The following is a 20,838-nucleotide window of genomic DNA, read 5'->3' as shown; positions in this document are numbered from 1 at the left end:
CAAGTAAATGGTTTATATTCGATCAGCATGACACCAAGCTACAGTGTGCATATACTTACAAAAGGGTCCATGTAGAAACTCATATTATAAATAAAAGAACAATGAACACCCATAGACCCACCCAACATTATAGGATACCATACTAAAACACAACAAGATTAATAATGTTACATCGGGGTGTACAAATTTACCAGTTCATTCCAAAGTACAAGTAGAAGGAAAACAGAATGTTTAACATATGATGACATCTGGTTAAGGAAAACAAAGGATGCAGGCTCCACTTAATAATAATGTAATATAACATGTTAATCATCAGCTACTGATTGAAACAGGTTCGGAAACATGAAAGAGAAAAAAAAAAAGAAAAAATCTTGTTTTTCCATTATAAGATTGGCATGACTATTGTGACCCTTCAGGTGGTGCATGTCAATCTGGACTTTCAAACAATTTGCATGCACAAGTAAAATTATGCCGCTAAATCAAAATTCAGAGGAAAAGGGATGCCTCAGAGATCTGGCAGTGCATGTCAATCTGGACTTTCAAACAATTTGCATGCACAAGTAAAATTATGCCCTAAATCAACATTCAGAGGAAAAGGGATGCTTCAGAAGATCTGGTCAATTAATCAAAGAAGTTCATTATGTAAATTCTTCAGCCATGACAACATTATTTCTGCACCTTTCTCCCACAAAGAATCTAACATCACATCATGGGCAACACCTTCCATGCATACTGGCTGCAAATCGCAAAAGTTTGCTGTTTCATAAAGCTCTTCTGCATCCTGCAATTTCATAAATTTATAATCAAGAGTATGATATTTTTAAGGCATAATAATGTCAGAATGAGAAGCCACAAATACGGTCTTTTATTGTCTAGAAGTCAGAGGTCCATAAGATGGCTTTAAGTTATCTACAGCAAGCAATAAAGCAGAAGAGGAAAGAAAAGGAGAACCTAGGAGCTAGGTTCTCTAGCTTCCCCTAAAAGAGTTTTTTTTTTATCCTACTTTTCTTCTTGTCGAAGCACTTTTTATATAATGTCACCAAACATTTTTTTTGGAAAGTGCATTTTTGCTTTAGAAGTTGCAAAAGCACTTTTTAAAGAAACAACAAACACACCCAAAGAAGAAAATCTAAAAGACATTATTTTCTATAAGGAACAATAAAGTACCATAAAATAATACCTTCAATGTATGTTCTGCAGAAACAGAAAAAGAGAAGGAAAGAAAATGCAGATGATGGAAGAGGCACCTATTGTCTTTTAATGTTCCATAATAAATGTCTATTTACACACATTTATGCATGCACATATGTATACATATGTGTGTGCCTGCATGCATCCATGCACATTTGCATGTGCATGTGAACACAAGTCACAAGCACAAATACACACAAAGATGCAAAATTATAAATTATAGATTTTTGCCTTCAGTTGTTCTCCCCTTGAAGCTTAAACAAACTACCATCAGGAGCATTGACGGTTCAGAATAAGAACCTCATCTCATCTAAGTCCCTTTCCATTGGTTACCAGCAAATTATCTATGGGATGAAAGCAGCTGGCTTAAACATTTCCATGAAAGAGCAGAAAAGTTGACAGACGGTCCATTCTTAAACCTTGGCAGTTACAAGATTACAGTCATCCTTGCCGCCTAAACCTGCACAGCTCAAGCTTCACATCTCAAAGTCTACACCCGATCCAATGCTTCCCCTGTTCTATATATTAATCATAATCTATAATTTGTCATGGTACATGGAAAGTGAATTTTATAAATATCCATCAACATCATAATAAATTAAGGTAACATTTCCTACCATAAATTCACATGATAACACAATATCAAAGAAATATGAATTGATAGGAGAATACAATTACTCACAACTATGAAGTTATCACTTGCACCCATTATAAGGAGTTGTATAGAATTCTTCAACACTGAAGGTACATGCAAAGATGCACTAAGCTTTTTTAGGTCGAATAATGGCAGCTTCAAATGTTCTTTCCTTAGCTCCTGATGCCTATAATGAAACAAGAGCAAGATTCACAAGCCCATGTTAGAAACTACAACAAAGGATAAAGGAAAATTAGAATTTCCAAAAAGTTTATGTTATTTACTCCTAGCTGTTATGACTTCTGGATCAAGGTAACAGATAATTATTGGAACAATGGAATGTAGGATACACACAACCAATCACAAGTTGACAGGAGAAGGCTTCTACTTGTGTTACTCTTATGTCATGTTATTTATATATAACTAATTATTTAACAATTAACATGCAATTTGTTAACCATCATCCTTAATGGTGTCTTTTTACGAACTATATGGGTTTGTATTTTACAACACTTTCATGCATTGACACGTGATGGTACACATATGCATGCCTGCACGCACTAGTTGAATGTTATTGTTATTATCTAGCAGAAGGTATAACAAATTTTTTTCTATCATAATCACATTATAAATTGTTAGAAGCTGGATTAGGTTGGATTTCTAGAGGTATATGTAGTATTAATGGATATCAGGAAGTAAATTTCAGTCTAAATGAACAAAGAGTAAAGAATCATAAAATCAAGATATATTGCATGGTTTTGCAGCATTGTAACCCTATAGAGCACGCCACGGAACAAACAAGATATCTCCATACCCATTATTATAAGAGACAGCCACATAAGTAAGGACATAATAATTTGATAAAATATATGTAAATACAAGAGCAAAACAGAAGCGAGAAAAGATAGCACAACCAGACAGAAAAGCAGCATAGTTTCCATGCCCTCTGTTCTAGCAGGAGGCCTAGCTTCCCCTTACACAGTGCACAGAAGATAGATTAAACTTTAGTACAATTTTTCTTATTGAGATACTCCCTAGGGGTGATCAGAGACTTGCATATTGTTTAGGCAAATGTTGTCATATAGGTGGATACCTTTAAAAAAGATATTAGAAAATTACTACTTATGAAATAAGAACAACTAGATGGATTATAATTAATTAGCAAACAAATAACCAAGCGAAGTAAGTTACGCGATTATTTGAAGATCTTAGTATCATGAAATGTTAGTAAGTGAAATGACAATCTTTTCCTATAAATATATAACACTGTTAATCAGTAATCACTATTGAAAAATAAGTGCTCAATAATCAAGCTAATGCAAAAGCAACTTGATCAAATTACAAATGATCACTACAAAATTGAATGCAAATATCCAACTGAAAGTAGTGAAACCTATCAGAAGTATGAAATTTAAGGCGCTAGGAAACCAACAAGATAGACAGGAGGTTAAAACAAATATGCCCCACAGATCCTGCCTATTGCCTACCCTTTTTATCGGGGGAAAAGAGATAATGCAAACCCAGTACATCGAGCTACCTAGGTCTAGGTGTCCAAGACACTTACAGTGCCTACCTGAGCAGTTGGGTTCTTAGCGGGGCAGCTGACTACCTGGCTAAGGCTATATATCTGCCTATTAAAACAGTGTTTCTGCCCTTTGTTTGGATCTCAGATCCCTCCACTCCAATCACTCCGCCTTGCCTAAATATCAATTACACCCTATTCCCTACCCCAACCAAAACATAAATAAATAGAAAAATAAAGGAAGAGGAGGTAAAGAGTAAATACCGACATTTTTTCAAACAAGATTTACTTCCTTACAATATATTTACTTTGTGATAATACAACAACATCTTACCAAGATTCAAATTGGGTAAAAGTGGAGTTCTTTCTCCTTGAAGTCTCAAACCAAATGTGGCCCTTTTTATATCACATGGGCTGCAAAAGTGATGAAGGATGGTTAGACGCTCTTTATGCTTGTTTCTTGCTGTCCATTAAAGTGAAGATCTAATTTATACATTTCTGTGGATGGGCCCACATTTGATAAGCAGTTTGTAAGAAATTAACCAATCAAGAGTTTTTTTTTTCTTCTAATGTTCATCTGAAATATGTATACATGTCAAGATAAATCTCTAGGTACTAGCAATACAAATCTGGGCCAATTCAAGCTAGTAAACTCATAGAACACTAATGATATTCTTGATCAAGAAAAAGACAAGGCATGAAAAAATGGTGGGTTCATTTTTTTTCCTTCCAAAAAGAAAACAGGTTGCTCATATGATAAGAATTTTGTGCATTAACAAATTATAGTGCAATCATACCTTAGGACCAGTAGATCTTCCATCACTGAAGAGAAAATTGTTTCTTTGCAAAGGGGCAGTGAATTTGCAAAAACTTTTGCAGCAAGCTGAGTGTCACCTGGGAAAAGAATAAACCGAATATTAGTGTACTCATCTAAAATCCAGAATGACAAAGATAAAATATTATGCACCAATGACAGTGAGTAAAAGTTGGGCTACTGTGAATTGAATGGTTTCATCTTCTTTTCTCAAGTTAGATCTTCTTTCACAAATCTTCGTGATGGCCATCAAAGGTGTGTTTGAGCCTGTGCAGTAGTGCAAACAAGTGCCTGCATAAGCCAAATTGAACAATATGGAGGTTGTACAAACAGATAAATAAGTTGGCAATTGATATAATGAAGGTTTTAGGACATAAACGTATTTTACAATGCTGACAACAAACCCTAGCATTTCTTAAGTAAACAAAATCACTTGGGATGATTTCAGCTTTCCAAGTGATTCTTTTTTTTATAATTAAGGATTCAATGGAAACTTGGAACCATTCCACGGTAAGATGCAAATGCATCAATTTTCACATTTAAGGCCATTGCCATCATCAGCAGGGAACAAGGACAAATTACTCCAGAAAGTTGAGACATCTACTAGATGAAGTATATATCACTGCATGATATACTACCTCCAAATAAATATATATCCAGATCATGTAGAATGTAGAGAAAAATTGTGACAGTATTTACCTTAACAGTGGCAATCAGTTTGGTTACGAGATGCCACCACACTAGACCACTGCATGCAAATAATATGGCTAATGTTATATGTGAGTCATTTCATTAGAATAGGAAAATAAAGAGAATTGTTACATAATCAAGATAATGATCACCCTTTTTCTGCATGTTCAGTAACATATTAGAGGCGGAGGAACAGCACATACAAGCATAGCTCCTGCAAGCAGTAGGTGACAAGCATCATTTGCCAATGGGATACCAAAGGGCTAAGGCAATCCGATAGAGAGATGCCGTTCTTTTGTGCTCACCCATACATTCTGGGCTTGGCCCCGTACTACAATCAGGAAATAGAGCTTTTAATATGCTACAAGCACCCTAATAACCAACATCGGGGAAAAAAGCATTAAAGTAGGTTGATGTCTAACTTATCAAATCAATAGCTTCCTTAAATTTAGTTCGCAGAATAAGAATTTGAACAGAACAGCTTAGGTAAAAGAAAATGAAACTTAAGACAATACAAGAGAAATACAGCTGGGTGTGAACTGTGCATCAACCATCAGATGATGTTTGACTGGAGAATATTGATCCATCATGTTAGAGATGTAATACTGAACCATAAGTCCTCCAAATGAATGTCCATTCAATACAGGTGGCAGGCTGACTTCTTTTTTTTTGAATGAAATCAGCTATGTCACTTGTATGCTTCTACTGCAGAGGTTTCTAGACTTTGATAGGCTGAACAGAAATGTGATGTGGTCACCTTCCAGCCAAAGCCTAGTAGGAGTGACTCTTATGAATAAACAATCCACTAAAATATCTGGAGAGTACCTGCTGCTGCTCCTGTAGGAACATCACTTTCATCCTAACAACGTAGCAATGCTGGTAAATTAGCAATAGAGACTAGGGATTTACATGCACTAATCAGAGGACAATGCTCGATACCACCCAGACAATAATGAAACAGCTTGGTAAATCATTTCGAATATTAGGTTATAAATGCACAGTATTCTAAGGAGGTAATTAAAACAGTATCTCATTGCAACTAAACAAGATCGATAATAAAGTATGCAAGTAATTATATGTCTAAAAAAGGTTCAAGGGAACAAAGAAGAACTATAAAAACCAAACATCACTTTAAATCCTCCACTTAGTGGAATTCTAGAAAAAGTCAATATATGTGTATACATATGCATGTTGTAAATTTTCATTTGCCGGTTGGATTTGAGGCCAGATCCCACTGAGAAAACTGAGTAACAGACAAGGTAGACCATCTAAATTCAGGATCTAAATAGTAATTCACAATGTAAATCGCCCCTTAAGTTAAATGTACATTGGTTTCTTAAGTGGTAGCTGTATTCATGCCTCATTATTCTCTGTTGACTTCATAATGATTTCATATGTTTAGCTACGCACATACACACCATTTCACCAATCACCTTATGCACAAGACCTATTCATGCAACGATTCTCCTCTACTCAAACCAGCACAAAACTCATTATGAAAATTACCCAGCTCTTCCCATAATTTTCATACTTCTGATTCTCTGAAATATAAATCACAAAACCATTTGATGATCCGACTCCTATTTCTCGACATCAATCCTCCAATTTCTGCACCATGCCTAGGAGACAGACATCAGCTGTGCCAAATCAATAACAAACTTTTCCTTGCAGAACAGGACATACATGAGGAACCACAAGTATGATGAAAATCATGCAACCAGATTTGCCAGATATGGCCAGCTATGCAATCCCATGTGATGAAAATCATTCCTTGATTTTCTCGGTTGATCATGCAACCAGATTCGCTAGATATAACCTGCTATACAATCCCATGTGATGAAAATCATTTCTTGATATGGCCAGCTATGCAACCAGACACATTCCATTCCTTAATCAAATTTTATCACAAGCTTCTAGCCCAAGATTGTACCTATTTATGTAGATTTTCTTTATATGTATCATATCATCGATCAAATCTTGTACAATCCCTATATTGATCTCATATAAAGTGTATATAAACCTGATATCATAGCTAATGAAAACCAAGCCTTCTTGGCCACAAAATTCCTCCTTAACAAAGTCCATATATCCGACAAAAAAAATTGTCTCACTTGATCCTACCCAGCACTCGGCATTGTCGCCTACTTAGCATCGCCACTTTCTCTTCTCAGAGAAGCAGTAAATTCCTCGAACATTTAACGGGCAAATTTCCGGACAAAAACTAATCCATAAAAGCATCATGTTCGTATCCAAATTATATGTGCATAACGGAAAGACAAATAAACAAACAAATGAGTGATAATTGGATCGAATGGGGTTAGACCTGGCCCAAGAGGTTAAGGGCGTAGCCGCGAAGCCGGCGCGGGAGAAGAAGGGGAATCAGTGCTCGGCCCAGCGCCAAGCCAAGTGGAACCTCCCGTGGACGAACACATGTGGACGAGCACCAGAGGCGGAAGGGGGCGTCGCCCTTCCTCCGCCGCCGCCGCCGCCGCCGAGAGGCCCTTCTGGAAGATGACCTCCATGCTATGGCCCGAGGGTAGCCGGTGGAGAAGACGAGACTGCCCTTCCTTCAGCGGGTATGGGCAGAGAGGGTTATTTTAGTCTTTTTACTGTTTAGCCGGAAGGATAGGTGGAGTGAAATGCACCGCGGCCCTGCCTCACGTGCGATGTCCCTATTTTCATAGACCCTAGAGGAAGACACGTGATTCGCCTAAACAGTTGTCATTATTGTGGATCCCAGTCCGTTGGGTGTGGAACATCCAAATCACTTGCATGCTGCCCCCACCATCAGCCTTCCACAGGATAAAAAGGCGAGTGGGCGGCTGTGATAAAACCATGGGTTGACTCGGTTGCGGTGGACATGCGCCTGGTGGAGATCGAATCTCTCGTGGATCGTATCTATATTTAGCCTTTTTTATCTATTTATGCTTTGGCATCAATGCTTAATACTTTTCTTTTCTTTTTTGATGTTATCTCTTGCCGCTAGAAATCGATTCGATCGTGATGTCGAGCTAACTAAGTTGTTGACTTTACTATTTTCTAAGAGTCTATTTAATTTAGACATCAAAAAACTCCAACCAGATACTCTCCAATAAATGAACTTTTTTATCTTTGTTGTTGCGAAGGTGCGAGTACGATCTTTTCTTTTCAGCATCATCTCAAAAACGTTCGATGTCGAAGATGTTGCCACCTGAGTGCATCGATCACTATGTCACCACCTTGAAGGCACATTGTGACTATATGACAATTTCTACGGTCCGAAGAGTCGATTGTCGAGCCCTCCAGTGACTCAGCTAGCTCGGTGGCATTATAGATGCTTAATACTCAAACATGAGAATGGAAAGAAAGAAGGAATGTTTCAAAAGCAATGCGTACAACAAATTTGATGTTAAATAGAAAATTAGCCTTCATGCACTTGTAGGAAATAGCATTCTCAAGTAGATGAAGCCACATGCAATAATATATAATTATTTATTTTAGATTCCGTTACTTATCTCTTTGCTTTCTAGGGTTACATAATTAAATGTTGAGCTCAGGTTACATACTTGTGTCAATTAAAATCATCGCAAAGTTGGCTTGGGCCAGTAAATCGTTTAAGTGGGTGCAAGAGCTATGTCCACGTCCATTAGCTATCATTCCCATTGTTACCATTTAATCAACTGATGGTCCGGGTCCAGAGGGCAAGCAATATAAAAAAATTACTAAAGATGATGGAGAAATTATTGCCTATACTGTATGCATCAGTGTGGCCATGTGTGCAGACAATTACAACCACTGGTTTCTATAATGGTGCACCAAGATGCATGCTTAATGAATAAGATTTAAGAATCAGCTGCATACAAGGTGGGGCAGGTTGTGTATGCAATAAATTATCAAGATAAGGAAATCAGGAGGGTATACTGGTCTGCGTAAGCTTAAGGTAGTTGATGACTTTAAAGGTGCATTCTATTATACTTCTAGAAAAAGCCAATGTTGAATAGATTATGATAGGTTAAATATCAATAATTACGAGTGGTAACTAAAGAATACTCAGTGAGACCGCATGCTCCACCACCTACTCTTCTAGAATAATTATTGCTAGCGTCTTGAGTGAAGCGATCTAAACCATCACCCAGTCATGTTAAAGTCAAGCAGGACAAAAAAGTCTTTGCTGTAATCTACCTTGACCGTCCCTGTTTAGTGACTTCATTAAAGGCTGCTAGTGACAGTCCCGGCTAGCTCGGTTCGCGTGTTAAGTATCCAATATTATAATGTGGCATTCATCTTCTAAATTTTGAACATCAAGTCCACCTTTCATTCTCTAACCTTGAGCCTGTGCCTTTAAGACCAAAGTGGCGTCCTTTAGGACCAAAGTGGCATCGACATGGAATATATATTCTTGATTGCTCAATCTCCAGTCTAAGACGCATTTCTTGACAACCCTAGGTTGCACTGGTAGCCGAGGACTAATGATCGATTTCGACAACTAAACCTATCAATTCGCTCATAAAACAATTGTATCAAACAATAGCATCTACTGATCACTGCAGCCTCATAACAAATGCGACATGTCATCGACATTTTTGAGCAAAATGATTTCATCGATGCATATTATATAATTTTCCTAGAGAAACTTTGTTACATCGCCTTTGATGAATTATATATGATTTCTCGCAAACTAAAATCTCTTTCTTTACTCCATGTGTAGGATTTACTTTTATCATATACGATTGGCTTATTCTGAATTGTTTATGGCGTACAATTTGCTTGATTATTACGAATTAACAAATAAAGAAAGGTCATTAGAACAGCTAGCTAATACTGAGAAAACCTCTATTCTTCCTGCCTAACTTAATTTTCAACATACGGTGGCTGCTCTCAATATTTAATAGCATAGCGGCCACCAACCTGGTTTAAAGCTCCCAATTTTCTTTTTAATTTTTTTCCCTCAGCAATTCAAACACCTTGTGCGAATGTTGTAAATCTGCAATATTATCATTCTAATTAAGATCCATATCTTCCATGCTTCTTGTAATCGCATTTCGAGATCAGCAAACTCTGGGTTCGGTACATCGGGTCATTGGCTTAGGAACAACATAATCAAGTAGTATCATGGACCATTATCCCTAAATCCTATAGAGGAGATGGCATACAACAAGCATCAATGTCCCATGTGTTGTTGACTGATGATTACAGCCTTAATATCAAAAGAAGCATCTAAATGACCTTAAGCAAATCAATTTTTTTTTCTCACGGGCGGTGGTCGCATTTACCAATTGGATGGCAGGACCACTAAAACTAATATGAAATTATAGATCTGGCGATTATTAAAATGTTATGGATAAAAAAGATGGTTACGAATGCCAACTTAAGCCTATGGCGAAGATTCTAGCCTAGGTATCAGAAAAGAAATTTACTCCTCTCTTCTTTTCTCTCGTTCCTTCCAGACTTCTAGTTCAAAAGCTGGTCTATTTAAAAAGAGTTAACAGATCCAGTAAAACTAGTGGAACTTAAACTAATGGTCTCCATTAAGTAAAGTTGATACTCTATTATCATTCCGTTAGGGAGCAAAATTGTACTGCTTAGCTCTCCTAAGTATCCCCTCTTGGTTGCACTCTTTCGTTTACTTCTAATAAATCTGGTGACTTCTGAGGCTTCTGACCCCAGAGTCTCCATTTACATCCAAAAAAAAAGTGTCCCCTCTTTATTTTAGCCTTGAATGGATTCAATATTCCTGCATGCAATGCTTTCAAAGGTCGCCAATAATTTCCTAAAGCCGTGGGCAGAAACCACAACTTGGCGATGTAAAGGGAGGCCACCATGCACAGGAAACGCAACGTGACGTCCGTCCACCATCGAAGCCCCCCTCCCCCGCAAGCTTGGTTCAACCAATGACGCTATGCAATCCTCACCCGCATCGTCATAAGTATTATGGCCATCATCATTGGCATGCATTGTTGTCCATGTCATCGCTTAGGATCGAGCTAACCCTAGGAGTAGGTTTAGACTATAAGGTCCACTAGCTAGGTGAAAAAAAAGATCGGTGAAGGAAAAAAAAAAGGAAGGGAAAGAAAAGGAGCGATCATGGCGATCGTTTTCCGTCCTTGGAGTCATGAGATGATCGATGATAATTTTTGCCGGATTCGTTGGATAGGCGACACCCCAAATTGGAAACTTCCAAGTGTTGTCGCCACCTGCCAACCAGGTGGTTGGATAGAACTGCATCCAATTAGGCATCATCGAACCAGAACAATCTGTGCTTCAAGTCTTTTGTCAGAAAAAAAAAGACTAGCTTTTATTTGGAAAAAAAGAAACCCCCTCCAATTCATTTAGTTAATGTCCATTCAGCACCATCCTATTGGCACATGAAGACCTACTTTCTTCTATTTCACTGCTTCCAATTAATTAAAGGACTTGGTAAATTGGCAGATGGCTCATCTGTTGTGGGATTCTTCTCCTCAGCAGCGTCCCAAGTCCACAGAAGCGTGCTTCCCTTTCTCCCATCACTCAAATCTTCAACCATAACCCTAGACTTGAGAGCGGCATGCATCCAACTTGGTCTGAGCAACTACCAAGCAAGCACTCCCCACCCAATTGCGTTCTCTTTTTAATAAGACAACTATTGATTAAAGGGCCACGGATGAAACAGCAAAGTGATGTCAGCTTTAGCTACACCGGGAGAATCTGGCAGTAGAAATGGCAGAGTTCGATCACATTATTGGTCGGGAATGTGATGCTATGTATAGGGGATCATACTGTCCTCACCTGGGGGTACCTTCGTCTTCTACAGTTGATTTGGATGTTACAAGCAAAGGGTCCACTCCAAGGATGGACAATGATCTGTGACTAGTCGAATGGCCGCAGCACATACCATACTGTGTATTTGACTGTTAACTGTTATCCTTAAAGAATCCCCGGAGAAGGTGATTGTTCTTACTATATATTACCTCATAAAATTCAGTGCGATTGTCCTCACTATGCTCTCATAGGGTTTTCTACCAGTCAAGAAACCTTGATATAAAGATCCTATATAAATGGTGTGATGCAGCACCACCAGATCATGAGAAATTTGATAGTTGTTTTCGATAAAAAGAAGAACGGAGTCTTTTTTATATTTTTTTTTTTCTGTAATCCGAGCTCATTTTGCTGGTGATTTTTTCTTGCTTTCTGACAACATTAATGTCCAATCTTATCTGGAGTTCATATTATTGTGGTATAGGATGCTTGAGGTTCCGTTAGTCGCCTACTTTTTGATGGGCAGCACCGACGGGTGCAGGCTAGGAATTCATGATAATTTATTGCATGAATGTTTTATCGAAATGCTGAAGTAGACTATCTAAAAGGACTAGAAAAGAGTCGCAAGAGCCTTGTGTATCCTGGAACTCAGTTCAGATGATGCCAGTTATTGCAATAATGAGAAAGGATATATCAGTGATCGATGATCATCATCACTATCCGTGGAAAAGGTCTAATCCTAATAACAAGGCAGATTGCCATTGGACTAATCATGGTGGCAGTTGTAATCTAGGATTATCATGGTGGCGAGTAAGATAAGTATTACCTAAAGGAGCCATGCATCTTATTCTATAACTATAGGTTGCACATAGGTACATTATTTTGTGGGATGCTATGTTCAACATAATATATTTTTGCTGTATGGATCGTAGCAATGTAATGCATGTGGTCCATGAAAAACTAAACATTGATGAAAAAACAACATCAACATGATTTTTGGACGGTCTATGATGACAAGTGCCTCGAATGCATTCAAGGGGAAGACCATAACCTCCAAATCATGTTTAAGAGTGTATGCATGTGCGTGTATGTATATGTATGTATGTATGTATGTATTGCAGGTGCCTTCATGGTGATGGAGCAAAATGTTAAGATTTGTTCAGTTTTTGGAGCATTCAAGCCTATAGTGTGCTACCATGCAGGTGTGATACCAAATATTTTGCTAGGCAAGTTTCCAACTTATAGATGGCATCTCCAATGCTTAATTTATTTATTTTCCATTCACGATATTACAGGCTTAAAAACTAATTTTTCTTTGTTTAATAGAGTGACTGACACTCAACAATTTTTTCATTGATGTTGGATGATTAAATTTTATAGTTATAGAGATTGTAATGGAAATTGAATTAGCATAAATAATAAAACAAATCCCGGAGTTGAAGAAATAGGGAAAGACAGTGGAAGTTGGATTTCTGCTTGTTGTGCATTTATCTTTGAGAAAATGATTGAAATGAAACAGCAGTTGTATGTGAGGTTAAAATTAGGGGGAAAAGGGGGAGGCAGCCCACGGGAATATCTTGGTACATACAGAAGGAGCTCAACTCCAAAATTTTCTTAAAGAGAGCTACCTCTGCCTTTTTTTTCTGGTGCTTCGTCGGGAATCTCCTTGTATAATGACTGGTTTGTTCTATATATTTAGGCCTCAGATCTTTCTCTGCTGATGATCACCATGCATCATGTGGCACATCAGTCTTCCCGTCTTCATGGTTGATCTCCCCTGCCTCTCGGTGTTACATCCACATTTAAGCTAAGTAAGTAGGTACTCAAACGTCCCTCCTCCCTTGTTTTTTGTACTTTTTGTTCTCTTTAACTTGTCCTTCTGTACATAACTCAACACGACTGCTGACTTACATAATTTTTTTCCCTTGGTAAATTGAATGACTTCAGCTCCCCTTCAATCAAAAAAAAAATAATAATAATTGGAGTGCATGGAGAAAAGGTGAGGAATATCATAATAATTAACAGACTAAATTTTATGTTCACACCTCAGGACCATCTCTTACATGGATGCTTAATTTGGCTTTTAAGCAAACTAGAGTGCATGGAGAAAAGGTGCTCTTGTTTTTTTGCTTGTGAGGCAGACGTCCTTTGAAAGATGAAGCCTAAAGAGAGGATGTTCTCGAAATTCCAGCAGCTGAAAGGCCGCTTGATTAGGCAAACCAGATAGTTCCCACTTCCTCTTCTCTCTCTCTCTCTCTCTCTCTAAATCTCTAAGTCTAATAATATAAGCTGCTGTGTGATATATTGGTCAGTCAAACACGTTTCATGTAGAAAAGAATCCAGAAAAACTTTCCAAAAGCTCCAGAGAAGCTTGAATGATTGACTCATTCCCAATGAAACTCGGCTTTTCCCTTCCTTTTTTTTCCCACTAGAAGCCCCAAGTCTATGAGTAGGAGTGGATCACCTCCAAAAATTCCTTTATGATTGCTTCAACTCTTTAAATAAAGGAAAACTATAGAGTTCACCTTTAGGGTGCTGCGTTTTTTCAAAAATCCATACCCCATTAGTGGTAGGCTTTGGCTCTTCTTGGAATGGTCTATATAACATGGGACTTTGTGGCTTCTCCTAGAGATCCTTCGGGGAGGGGTGGCAACAATGTCTGAAAAGAGGGGTTCCAACAAAAATGAGGAGATGGAGCTGAGGAGGGGGCCTTGGACTCTCGAGGAGGACACCCTCCTCATCCACTACATTGCTTGTCATGGCGAAGGCAGGTGGAATCTCCTCGCTAAGTGCTCAGGTAATCATCTAAACCTACGCATAGTTAGCAAGTTCTCTCTCTTTTATTCTTGTTAGCAAGCTTTCCTTACCCCTAATAAAAGTCACAGTTGCGTTGTACTGATTGATTACTAATCTATATAGTTTATGTTTGTATATCTATAGGCTTGAAGAGAACAGGTAAGAGTTGCAGGCTTAGGTGGCTGAATTACTTAAAACCAGATATAAAGCGCGGCAACCTCTCCCCAGAGGAGCAGTTCTTGATCCTTGAACTCCATTCCAAGTGGGGAAACCGGTACCTGCTCATTTTTCTCACCAACTTGCTTATAACAATTCTCCAGTTTCCGGTCTTCTTTCATGTGGTAAATTAGTATTTCTCCGGCGAAGTTTCTCATGTCACATGTTGTAGAATAGTACTCATTCAAAACATCAGCAGGTATCAGAGATGATTCTCTGCTATAATCGATAACATTTTTGCAGTCTTTATTCAAACTTTCAACTTGTGGGGTTTTCTCGGATATAGGTGGTCTAGGATTGCACAACATCTACCAGGGAGGACCGACAACGAGATAAAGAACTACTGGAGGACCCGGGTGCAGAAGCAAGCAAGGCAGCTCAAGATCGATGCCAACAGCGCCATGTTCCGGGACGCAATCCGGTGCTCCTGGATGCCGAGGTTGCTCGAGAAGATGGGCTCATCTCAATCCATGCCATCACTCATAGACTCCAACGCCACCGCCACCGCCGCCGGTATGATCGACCAAACCCCACATGACGGCCGGCCTCCCCAGCAGTTCTCGAATCCAGCCATGCAATACCCATTCGAGAATTGCAGCTCCTACGAGCCATCGGGCTCGGAGAATCACAGCCCGAGCACCTCCTCGGGCTCGATGACTCTCCCCCAGCTCCCGTACTTGTCATCCAGCCCTGCCAACAGCTGCAACGGTTTCACCTTCAATCCATTCATGAGCGGCCACTGCATTGATCACAGTGGCTACGGTTTAGACACTGTAGATCTAGCCCCTGCGCCATCGTCACAGCTTGGCTCTTCAGTCTCAGATTACTCTATGGCTACCAATAATTGCGTCGACAGCATTGGTGATGGCTTGTGGAATATGGATGAGTTATGGTATGTATGTAAGAAAGCAACATGAGAGAGGTGGAATCTAGGTTCCTTGTGGTGATAACTCTTGTAGAGGTATTACAAAGAGAGACCATTGCGTGTGTAAGTTGGATTACTGTGTATGCGTGTATGTTTTGGGATGTGAATGAGAGTAGCTCTTTTCTCCAAGTGAAAGGTTTTGAGAAGGTGATGGAGGCTGTGGGGAATAGAAAGGAATGGATGGGATCCTTGACTTGGGCTCTCATGCCAGCCAAGGGAATCACGAGTGTGGTCGCTTCACTTTGAATTGAGTTGAGGTGAGGGGTTTAATTGGAGGTGGACCAACTTCGGTCTTTACGCCATCTTCAAACCCCACCCCCACCCCCACCCCCACCCACCCATCGTCTCCCATTCATTTGGCTTCGAGGATACAAAAGCTAGCTTCCAGCACTCAAAAAGAAACCACCAAGTCCTCTTATCTGATTCTTGGAAGCAAGGCTTTCAAGCAAACTGTATCTCTGGGCTTCCTCTCCAGGAAGTGTCCCCACAAAGTCGCATGGCATCACAGCATGGCACAACTCAAGGTGTGATGGCCAAGGAAGGGAGATGATGCTGGCTCTGTGATCGAACAATCTTATCAAGAGTGCGATGGATCGCACTTCTTATTTCCATTCGCCCTCGGGATTGCCGACAGCCGTCTATAGTAATGGCGTCTCCCCGTGAATCCCACGCGTCATACAGGGCATGCCACTTGTGTTGGTGTGCAGGGTAAATGATTTAAGCTACATATCAGATCCACTGCAAACCGAACTAAAAGAAACATCCCCGAATTCCGCTCATCTAGCCAATTCTATTGAATTAAGGTTATTACGTCCGTGATACAAATTAATATTCCTACTAAAATTAGGATTTTTATTAACATTTGAGTCAAGACATAACATGAGTTACACATGTTGATTTTCAATGTAAGAGCGCTTGTTTCGAAGCTAATGCTAACTTTTTAGTATTGAGTTTCTGTTATTTTTAGAAAAGTTCTGATGTAGTTTTTGGGTTAATTTAAAAGTTCTGAGAGGTATAGCATCACTTGGGAAGTGCTTGGTGCCCTAGTTGATTTAGAAGTTGTTTAAATAGTTTTCTATGAAAAAGCTATACCTGCCAATTTAATAATATATTTTTTCTAATTTGGGAACAAAATTTCTTTTCGCAATGGATTCCGTAGAAGTACGGTCTCCTCCTATCCCTCTACTTTTCTTATTTGTATTGTTTGCTATCGGAGACCATCAACGCCAATGAAAGAGGAAGTAGAGGTGACAAAACCACCACGTCGTCTCATAGGTTGTAATTCAGGAGTGGCTCAATGTATTTGGGGGCTTAAGGCGAACTCACTAAAAGAGGCCTTTTTTTTCATTTTATCTTTGAAGTTTTTTCTGCAGTGGTCTGGTTTAAGACGAACTTACTAAGGAAGACCTTTTTTTTCTTTCTGTTTTGTCTTTGAGGCCTTCCCCGTGGTGGGCTTTCTTTGGGCTAGGGCTTTAGGCGACCGTCTCAGTCGCCTAAGGGTTGGGTCGGCCCACAACAGTAAAATTAGAAAAAGCCGACCCTTTTTTGCCGACGCTAGGGAAAAGCGTCGGCAAAATACTCTCCCGTGCCAAATTTTGTGACGCTTTTGGAGAGCGTGGAGCCTATTGAAGAATAAACGACGCTTAAAAGCGTCGTTTATTGTACTCTAGTGGGACGACGCTTATAAGCGTCGTCTAAGCGGTCGACCCCGACGCTAAATAGCGTCGTCAAAGGCTCAAAACCTCTCCCCTTCCATCCCCCGCCTTCTGATTATTGCGTGTCCAACGAGCCCCACCTCCCCCTTCGTCCTTTCCGTCTACAATATCTTCTCCGAGAAGCTATAGTCCACAGAGAGAAAGAGAGAGAGAGAGAGAGAGAGAGAGAGAGAGAATGGAGCTCCAAGGACCCTCCGAGCTCCGAGCTCGCAGAACCCAACCATGGCGAACACCACCTCGACCCTCCCCTCTCCCCCCTGCGCTTCCCCTCGGACGATGTCGACAGCTTCTGCTCCACTCCCTACGTCAGCGCCCCCTCCAGCCCCGGCCGCGGCGGCGTCGCCGGTGGTTACTTCTTTAGCGCCCCCACCAGCCCCATGCACTTCATCCTCTCCTCCGCCGGCGGCGGCGGAGGCCGCTTCCCTTCCGACTCCCCCGACGCCTCCGTCGCCGGCTCCTTCGAGTTCGAATTCTCCGCCCGATTCCCCTCTGCTGCCGCCTTCGCCACCGGATCCATGACCTCCGCCGACGAGCTCTTCCTTAACGGCCAGATCCACCCCATGAAGCTCTGCTCCCACCTCCAGCGGCCCCAGGTCCTCGCCCTCCTCCTCGATCTCAACGAAGAAGAAGACGACGACGATGAATCCGAGCGTCACCCGCCGGAAATGGCCGCGAGGGGGCGGGATCTAAAGCTCCGGAGCCGATCGATTCGCCGGAGGGCCAGATCCCATTCCCTGCTTCGGAACGCGCCAATCCAAATCCAAGTCCAAACCTCCGCCGCCGATTCCTCCTCCCTCCGCCTCGGCCGCCGCTGCTGCCGACTCCTCTTCTTCCGCCAATCCTCCGCCTGCCGCCGCGATCTCGGGGGCGGAGAAGGCGAAATCGAAGGATCCATCGCCACTGGTCGGCCGGTCTTCAAAGAGAACGGTGGCGAAGCCGAAGCCGGTGAACTGGGTGGGAGGCTTCCCAGCAAGCGTTAAATTTTTTTTTTAAAAAAAAATGCCATTGCCGACGCTTTTAAGCGTCGGAGGCTTATAAAAGGAACGACGCTTAAAAGCGTCGGCATAGACCGACGACGCTTTTTTGACGCGTCGGGTTAAATCCGATCCACGCCCACCTGCCCGACGTCTGACCCACGCTTTGCGATGCGTGGGCAGGAAATTAGCCGACGCTTAAAAGCGTCGGGAGAGACCAAAAAAAGCGTCGGGAGATACCCTTTCTTTTGTAGTGGCCCTGGGTTGCATGTCATGAGGAGTTGGTGCAACTCCAACTTATTGTTGCAAACTTAGCTAATCGTTTGGAGCAATATGGGACTCTTAGAACCTCGTAACACTCTAGTGGAACGCAATTAGCGAACTCTTTATGAGCTCAAGTTTCTTTACAAGCAATCATTTGAATAGGAGAGAAATGATTTTTAGATATTTCAAACCACATATACATCAAGAGATCAGTCCTATAATATGATCATCAACATAAGATACTTCAAAAATTTTGTATCGCAATATATCGTCAGCAAGTTAAAGTTGATGGTAAAGCCATATGCAAATCCTTACAGGACATCAGTATTCAAAGAAGATCGTAAGTTTAAGTTCATAAATTGTTGCAAAGATTCTTTTTCTAAAGACAATAAATATTTTGAGAAAATCTTGTATTTTGTTGTGGATATGAATTCCTGTTTTCTATTTATCAAGAAAACCATGGCAATATGGAAGAAGGCCAATTTTGAAACAATATTACAAAGGAAATGTTATGTATTTTATAAAGATGGAATAGAATTAATTCTTGGATCAAAGATTGATGAATATTTTATCATGAATAAAAGAAAAGAGGAAGAAATGTGCACCGGCAACTCCTCCAATTTCAACAGATTCGACATGTAAGAAAACAATCGTGTGAATTGCAGTGTCCATCCTATTGCACTTAATCAGGTTGAAGCATCTCAAGTTGGAAAAAAATATAAAAATGATGGAAGAAAAATCATGTAGCTCATAGGTTGAAGAACCATCATTTAAAACATCTCACCGAAATCTTTGGCAATGCAATACAATTGTGAAGATTCCCTTGCGATGTTCCTCGCAAAAAGCTCGCATACTTGGTTATTGCAAGTAACTTTTGACTTTCAACAAGAAATTTGCCATGCAGCACATATGAAAGCATAAAGCTTGGAGTAGGTGGTGTATTCCCCATGATAGTTTAAAAGAATGATTAATAAAAGTTGTATGTAGTCAGACATGCATCAAGATACTTTCATCGATCCCTTTGATCATGGCAAGGAGTAAGATGTTGCATGAAAGGACATAGAATTTTTATTTCGTTAGTGTAATATATTATTTTTAGTGAGCCTGGATTTTAGAGAGTCTAGCTAAATTCTTGAACTCAGAACTCGAGGATGAGTTATTTTCAATGAGAAGGGACTGATGCAAATCATGATTCCTATTTCCAAATTAGGTTTTCAATTAATTTTTGGGTCTTGCGAACAAGCTACATTCCAAAGTCATAACATGAGTTACACATGTCTAGGAGACATTACTTGTTTCGAAGCTAATTTCGAGTCCTACAAGTTTTATAGTATATATTTCAGGAAAGTTTTTTATATAGTTTTTAGGTTGATTGAGAAGTCATAAATGGTATAGTATTGGTTGGGAAGTGTTTCATTAGCGTCTTTATTGATTTAAAGTTGTTTTGATATCCTTATAAATAGGGGAAGCCATACCTACGAATCTAACAATGTATTTTCTTAAATTTATGAATAAAATTTCTTCTCATGGTGAATATCATGAAGTTTTAAGGGTCTCCCCTATTCCTTACACTTCTTACTTGCTTTAATTAATCTATTAATGTTTATTCCAAAAAAAAAAGGAAGAAGAAGAAAATGGAAGCAAGTGTAGCTAAACTGCTGCAACCGTCTTTTATTTGGAAAATGTTTCAACTATTAGGTAGGGACTTCCTCGAATGTTTGACCTACGTAGTTCTTACGTCATTTATCTAAAATCGATGCAGTTCCCCAACGGCTATTTTCAAAATGAAAACTAGGTCGGCAAGTAATCGTAGCCCGCAACGACTTAAATTTCAGTGGTAGCTCCATGGGCGGCCACTTACTAGTAGAGTAGTTGGCAGAAAGGACCGGTTGGAGGTCCAATTAATATGAATCACCATCCCAAGCATTAATTTAAGTGCGAGAGGGTTATATCCTCATACTGTCAAGAAAGTCGGATTTTTTTTTAATTAGATCGGATAAATTAAATCACATGAGGATAAATATATCTGTGGGAGTTTACTAACAAAATATTTAACATTTAAACAAAAAAAAATATTTGAAAAATCAAACAATATAGTGCTGATATGCGACTAGCCACATAAGATGTCATTCAATTAGATGTACTATAACTCTTCTGTACATGAGAAAACTCAATAGGAAGTAATGTGCTCATCAAATGCCAATAATCTTATAAAAAAGAATGGGATTTGATGCCAGTAGATGGTGGATTCGATAGCTCTTCAACATGAAGAATAGGCTCCTCAACATGAGGGAATAAGGCATGATAGCTCGATATGCGAAGCCCTCGTTGATGTAAAATATATGTACATACCAATACTAAACTACTTTTCATATAAATAAGT

General features: G+C 39.8%; 2 protein-coding genes across 10 annotated transcripts; one reads left to right on the top strand and one right to left on the bottom strand.

Moving 5' to 3' along the window:
• Window positions 1-228: 228 nt before the first annotated feature.
• Window positions 229-7,480, bottom strand: LOC103719564. 9 transcript variants are annotated; one of them, XM_039130137.1, is made up of 8 exons: window positions 7,175-7,463; window positions 5,157-5,182; window positions 5,004-5,065; window positions 4,861-4,909; window positions 4,315-4,452; window positions 4,145-4,241; window positions 1,874-2,012; window positions 229-781 (listed from the first exon to the last, which is right to left on the bottom strand). In XM_039130137.1, the coding sequence occupies exons 5-8, from the start codon at window positions 4,409-4,411 to the stop codon at window positions 626-628; spliced, it is 489 nt and encodes a 162-aa protein (XP_038986065.1). In that variant the 5' UTR covers window positions 4,412-4,452; window positions 4,861-4,909; window positions 5,004-5,065; window positions 5,157-5,182; window positions 7,175-7,463; the 3' UTR covers window positions 229-625. The 9 variants fall into 9 exon arrangements, 3 of the variants coding, with proteins under 3 accessions (XP_038986065.1, XP_008807091.1, XP_008807089.1); XR_606006.4 differs by lacking the exon at window positions 5,157-5,182 and adding an exon at window positions 3,682-3,761 and having other exon boundaries at window positions 601-781; window positions 4,343-4,452; window positions 7,175-7,472; XR_005513330.1 differs by lacking the exons at window positions 229-781; window positions 5,157-5,182 and adding exons at window positions 788-1,651; window positions 3,682-3,761 and having other exon boundaries at window positions 4,343-4,428; window positions 7,175-7,475.
• A 6,195-nt stretch (window positions 7,481-13,675) lies between these two features.
• LOC103719563 (transcription factor MYB62-like) lies at window positions 13,676-15,631 on the top strand. Its single transcript, XM_017845827.3, has 3 exons — window positions 13,676-14,362; window positions 14,506-14,635; window positions 14,864-15,631. Exons 1-3 carry the CDS (start codon window positions 14,221-14,223, stop codon window positions 15,492-15,494), a joined length of 903 nt encoding a protein of 300 aa, XP_017701316.1. The 5' UTR covers window positions 13,676-14,220; the 3' UTR covers window positions 15,495-15,631.
• Window positions 15,632-20,838: the final 5,207 nt, after the last annotated feature.

This window comes from Phoenix dactylifera, chromosome 9, assembly GCF_009389715.1.
Source record: "Phoenix dactylifera cultivar Barhee BC4 chromosome 9, palm_55x_up_171113_PBpolish2nd_filt_p, whole genome shotgun sequence".
Lineage (NCBI taxonomy): Eukaryota > Viridiplantae > Streptophyta > Magnoliopsida > Arecales > Arecaceae > Phoenix > Phoenix dactylifera.
This window is presented reverse-complemented; position numbering and strand designations above follow the sequence as displayed.

Coding starts and splice junctions, on each gene's coding strand:
- LOC103719564 (XM_008808869.4), bottom strand. CDS start 4,411: ATGGCCATCACGAAGATTTGTGAAAGAAGATCTAACTTGAGAAAAGAA. Junction 2,013..4,144: donor GAAGATCTACTGGTCCTAAG/GTATGATTGCAC, acceptor GTTTCATTATAG/GCATCAGGAGCTAAGGAAAG. Junction 782..1,873: donor CAAGTGATAACTTCATAGTT/GTGAGTAATTGT, acceptor ATGAAATTGCAG/GATGCAGAAGAGCTTTATGA.
- LOC103719563 (XM_017845827.3), top strand. CDS start 14,221: ATGTCTGAAAAGAGGGGTTCCAACAAAAATGAGGAGATGGAGCTGAGG. Junction 14,363..14,505: donor TCTCCTCGCTAAGTGCTCAG/GTAATCATCTAA, acceptor GTATATCTATAG/GCTTGAAGAGAACAGGTAAG. Junction 14,636..14,863: donor CATTCCAAGTGGGGAAACCG/GTACCTGCTCAT, acceptor TCTCGGATATAG/GTGGTCTAGGATTGCACAAC.